Source organism: Terrapene carolina, unplaced genomic scaffold (genome assembly GCF_002925995.2).
Source record: "Terrapene carolina triunguis isolate 2854851 unplaced genomic scaffold, T_m_triunguis-2.0 Scaffold66, whole genome shotgun sequence".
Lineage (NCBI taxonomy): Eukaryota > Metazoa > Chordata > Testudines > Emydidae > Terrapene > Terrapene triunguis.
Window position 1 is genome coordinate 14,560,431 of NW_020664417.1, and position 5,997 is coordinate 14,566,427.

Consider the following 5,997-nt stretch of genomic DNA (forward strand, 5'->3'; position numbering starts at 1 on the left):
CGGAGGCTTTTTCGCCTGGGGCGGCGAAAAAGCCAGAGCCGGCCCTGAAAGTCACGTTTAAACATAACCGTTGCTAGCACAGTTTAATTTATATCACACAGAATTGAAACGTCCCTGGGATTTGTAATACTGTGGCTGAAATGATATATGGGAGCAGGAAATGTTTATTCTTTATTGTGGCTGCTCCACTAGTCTGTGGTTTTCATAATCCTGCAGTCTTTCAGAGGAAAAAGGACACAGCTGAGGAATGTGTGTGTAACTTTTCTGACTCCTTAGAAGTCACTGCTTAGAACACAAAGTACATACTGGGTGGCTAGTTCTTTCCACAGTAACAACCAATTAGTTCACAGCCATAGGAATCAGAAATAAAACTCTACACGGAATTTCAGCAATGTAGTTCTGATAACTACAAGTTATAACAAGTACGCCCCCATAGTTACTTCTCAGAATTACTGATTCACAGATGGTTTGACTTTATTCTCATGCACAGTTTATATTTATTTGGGTGTGGGACAGGCTATGACGATAATGAATGTTCTCGTGACATCATCAGGATGTTGACACATTTTAAACAAACTTCGGGTTCAGAGTGACTTAGCATTATTACTGAGTTTAACCAACTTAGTCTGTGCTAGAATTTGGATCCTTGCCCATTTTTATGTAAGTCTGGCAGTGAGATCAAATAAAGCATGTGCACTATGATTAGCTTGCTGCATGAGAGGAAGTAAGTTTTACTAAGGCCAAGCAGATTTGAAGTGACCTGCGTTTATTTTATGTAGGTGAATTGTCATAACTATATAGATAGTTATGACAATAGAAATAGTTCAAATAGATTTCAAGGGACTAACTTTCTATAATCAAGTTGAATATGATAACTGATATCCATTAAAATTGTGGGTGTTGGTTTGATATAAAGACACTTATATTTATTATACTTTAAGGCTCCAACAGCGTATACACTTGTAGCATAAGACACAAAACAACACAATAAGGCAGATTCTTGGCCCAAGTTAAGTAATTATGGACTTAAAGCTGCTTTACATTGGCAGCTGGGGATTCTCCTGTTTTAGAGTAATATCTGAGTGGTGTAAAGCTGCCATAGCCAGCTCTAAATTTCTCACACCTTCACAGAGGAGAAAATGTAGGGGCATGAGCAGAGCACATGGTTCTCTGGCGAGCCATGGCCAGCTGAACAGTACTCTAGTGATATGTCTACAACACAGGGTAAGCCAGGGTTCAAACTCAGGCTCAAGCCTAACCCCCCTTCCTTCTACACACAAATCATGCTGACCCAGGGCTTGGACCCAGGATCTCAGGATCCCACAGGGGTGGAACATCCAAGCCTGAGTCAAGCTGGGACCCAGGGTTTAAACCCTATTGCTTTGCATTGTAGATGCTACCCCACTGGACTCATGTTCTAGGGGTCCATCAAAAATATCCCACAATTCCACAGGCTGACTACCTTTGTCCTCTGAACAGTCAAGTTTGGTGAACAGTCAAGTTTTCCCAAACTGCACCATGAACAAAAGGCTAGAGCAGCCACATTTTGGGAGGGTAATTAGACTCAGGTTTGCAAAATGCTGTTTAGATGCTGAAGCTCCATGTTGGGACAATTCCTACCCTGGGGTTACAAATGGGTGTAGATGCTCAACCCCTAGATTATCAAAACCAGGGTCTGCTAACTCAAATTCTGATAACCCTGGATTACATTGCAGAGTAGACATACCCGAGGATACAATTCCTGTCTCAATTGAGGGAGGTAGAAAGATAGTTTAGAGCTACCTTTGCATCCCTCCTCAACTATTCCAAGCCAGAGTTCACTTCCACAAATCTAAGTAGGTAGCCAACACATGACACACTGCGAATTCAAAAGTTAGGTCCTTTAGAGTATTTTTAAATATGATGTGTGGGTATCAGCACTATTACTGACATGGGAGAGCATTGCAGGCTTTGCAGAAGAATTGAAATCAAGTAGCTGAATTTTTATGAAAACCGGTTCACTTTAAATCATTTTTCTTAAAAATATCTTGAAACCAAATCATCAGTGCTGGCAAATGAAATAGAACCAGTAAGTGTCCTGCAGCAGAAATACTTAAAAAAAAAACAAAAAACACCACAGCTGGAAGATCAAAATCCATTTGATTATTTCTGTCCCCCTCATATCTGAGGTTTCTCTTTGTATTTGAAACTGCATTGACAGTGGACAGAGAAGGTAAATAGAACCCTCAGCACACTTACCGTATTATAAGCAGTTCCACCCAGACTCTAACAAAAGCCGGTAATGGGCCAAATGCCTCCAGGATGTAAGTGTAGTGGCCACCGGATTTCTTGATACATGTTCCCAGTTCAGCATAGCACAGTGCACCTATGGAAATGTATTTAAAATTGAAATGTTGTATCATAAGACATAACCAATAATGTTTATTCAAAACTTTTGTGATACATGAGCATTAGGAACAGACTAAACAATAGAGCAAGTTATTCACTGAGTAATTATTTCTGACAAGTTTGACATATTTCTTCAAATAAGTTATTTGAAAATACATTTTTCATTAGTTCAATCAGCCCTGTAAGTGCCCAAATATTTGAGTGTAATTTATTCAATTACATTTTCCTGTAACCCACTGAATAGGTAATTTACTAATACAGTTTCTCATTACTCAACCAGCTCTAGTAAACAGATAGATGAAAATGCTGTGTCATGCTAGCTTAGAATCATAGAATATCAGAGTTGGACGGGACCTCAGGAGGTCATCTAGTCCAACCCCCTGCTCAAAGCAGGTTGTCTGGCTACCCACCAAACAATGACAAAAGATGTGTCTACACTTGGAGAGGGGTGTGTGATTCCCAGCTCAAGGAGACATACTCGTACTAGGTAACATCGAGCTAGCACACTAAAAACAGAGTATAGCCAGGGCAGCACAAGTAACAGGAGGGAACGGGATCTTTGACAATGAGCCCCTCCCAACGCTCATTCTGCTGTGGCTACATTTGGTTGTTAGCATTCTAGCTAGTACATCTCTTGGGAATACCCAAAAGCCCTGTCACTAGGAAATATCATTGGTTTAGTCTCTGCTGAGATTACAAGGGCCTGGAAACTGTATTACACGTTCTGAGGCACACTGATGGAGCAATGTCAGGAAGTGTCCACTGTTGATTCAGGACTTCACTCTCCAAGACTATCAATGTGTTGTGTACTAGCACCACCCCCACTCCTCAGATCAGGTTGTTCAGTGCTTGCACATTACTGCATTTGTTCCTAGCTCTGGGAAGCTTCATGGGTTTCTGTATTGCAAGATGACTTCACATTTCCCTAGTAAGAGGAATCTTTCATTCTTCAATATGTTTACACTGGATCAAATAAAAAGAAAACCAGTGTTGTGTTATTACTTTAGAAGGTCTGGTCATGCAAAAGTCATTTGGTCCACTGTGGAGGGACTGTACAGCACAATGATGACCCTCGGAAAGCTCCCTGAGGCTGCCACATGCACAATATGCATCCTCAGCCTTTATGAAGCATTCAGCAGCATGCTAGAACAACAACATGGACCTGCATTAAATATTCTTAGCCATGTACCATCCCTCCAGTCTTTGTGTCTGCTGGGATGTTTAATAGGCCACCACACAGTTACAAAGCCAATAGATTCTCAGCTCCATGTATGGACAGCATCAGTCAAGGAGAGATTTACCAGCACTAACAAATGCAGTCAACCTGTTCATTAGTGTGTGCACAATGTTTGAGCAGCCTTTGGGAATCAATGATAAAGTGATATGGTGTCTAGTGTTATGATCAATACAATATATGCAGTTATCAATTATGTGTTCTCTAATTAATTTATGTCACTGTAATTATAAGATATAAAGCACATTTGTCAAAAACATACAGCATCTTAAATGTCCAGGGTTATGCAGAGACATGCATACATCTGCTATAGCTATTGCAATACAAAAAACACCAAATAATACATAATTTTAGAGATGGATTTGTAATTCAAAGGGCTTCTATTCTGTTCTTATTCTGACAGCAGCCCATTAAATCATACATTTTAATGAAGAATATCAGGCATATCTCATTTCTTTGGTAAATAAAGTTGGGTAAACTTTATTTGAGATTATTCAAGGTACCTGATAATCTATTTAGAGTCACATTTAATAAACCTATTGGCAGATTTTCTCTTGCCAAGCGCATTTGGAGAGACACAATACAGAATCAGTCTGAGGTAACTACTGTAATGTTGCAATACATGTTTCACAGTGACCCTCACTGATCAAATAGGTGAACTTTGTATAAGATTTTACCACAGCATGTCGTGTAGGGGAAATCTGAATAATTTACTACACTTTTAATCACTTGCTCATATAACACATACCTAAATTAAAGTGTATAGTGCTATGTTGAGGCAAGTTCTATCTCTAGTTTAATCTAAAGGCCAGCGTCTCCTAACTAGGTTCCAAGTTATGTGTCAGCTCTCACTTCACTTGTAGAGGAGGATTTCGGTCTAAGGCAGAACCTCCAAAGTTCCACAGTAGATTTTTGTTGTGCATGGTACTTTGGCATCAAAATAGTACGTTTAGCTTCTGATTAAAATTGATCCTAACTTTCTTCAACTGTACATTTAGCTAGGGCCTTATGTTCCTTCTTAACAGCTGATGCCTCTTTTAAGTCCACAGCCAATTTACACAGGATGACATTTACATGGTTTTAAGCAGATGTTACTCAGTGCTTGCCCTCAAGACCACTTGCCAGAAAACAAGTAGTCTGTCAGAAAATATATGGCAGTAGTTAAAACCCTCAGTAAGTGTTAGCTGCTAAGTTCCATAATTTTTTGTGACCTGGTCTTTCATAGTGATATTGTGAATTGGTGAATAAGGTGAAAAAAACAGTAACAAAGTTTTCTCTCACTCACTCTCTTGCCAATAAAAATTTTGTCCAGCAGAAGCTATTCAATTCAGAGCTTAATCTAGTCAGTGGGAAGCTGGATCATGCTGTCTACACATTTCACAGGTATTCAGATTGATTGGTCCATATCCCCAATTGCCAACACCTTGCAAGCATGCTGTAAACGAACCATTACAACTAGAACAAAAAGTCATAAATAAAACATAGTATACTTCCCTCTCCTCTTACTTTAGGGACTCATAAGAAACATTATTTGGTCTTATAATATTTATAAAAAGATACAGCAGGGTTTTGTGTAATAATGATTGTGAAAGAGATAATGCCGAATTCATAGTACAGACACTATCAAATAACAAAAAATATCTGTAGCCTTATTGGTCCTCACATATCAGATTGGTCTTTGATATCCAATAGCAGAGGGGAAAATCCACCAGCTACCCCCAAGGATCAATTATAAAGTTTCACCAACTTACCAAACAGTGAGAGGATACCACACACTGTCCAGAGAATCAAGGACATTCCCACACTGCCTGTGTTCTTTAGGATCCCTTTGGGAGAGATGAAGATTCCTGCTCCAATGATAGTGCCAATTATAATGGATACCCCTCTCAAAAAAGTTACTTTCTTCTTCAGCACCACTTTTTCTTCTTGGGCTGGCTCTTTACTGTCCAGAGAGGGCAACCTGCCAATAGATTGCCCCTGCAAAGAGCTTCCATTAGAGATTGTGGAGAGAGCAGGTTTCCTAAACATGCTATAGTGCCACCAACACACTCAAGACAAACAAAATAAAAAACTTTCTGGCAAGCACTCAAAGTTTCTTCCCTTCAATCTTTGTGCTATTTTTCTAATTGCTCTCACTCTCTTTCTCTGCCTTATGTTACCTTTCAAGCTGCTCCTGCACACAGGTATAACACTCTGAAGTGTATTTTAATATTCACTGCTGTATAAATACTACTTAGTAACACCTGTCCTTTCACGTTGTTAGCTGGTGCTGCCCTCTCATTGGAAACCAGCTCAGCTTCCGCATGGACTTGTATTTAAGCTCCTGTCATACCAAATTAGTCTGCTGAATGATGATGCAAATTCTCCAGGTTTGC

At 39.6% G+C, this 5,997-nt stretch overlaps 1 protein-coding gene across 1 annotated transcript in view; it reads right to left on the reverse strand.

Annotated features, from left to right (window-relative positions):
* The window catches only part of SLC7A11 (solute carrier family 7 member 11), a 71,898-nt gene extending 66,248 nt beyond the window's left edge, over positions 1-5,650 (reverse strand). Inside the window, exons 1-2 of the mRNA XM_024198548.1 lie at positions 5,374-5,650; positions 2,239-2,365 (exon numbers count right to left, since the gene is read on the reverse strand). Of these exons, the coding sequence (XP_024054316.1) occupies positions 2,239-2,365; positions 5,374-5,650 (404 nt within the window). The remainder of the gene's footprint in view (positions 1-2,238; positions 2,366-5,373) is intronic.
* Between the last annotated feature and the right edge of the window lie 347 nt (positions 5,651-5,997).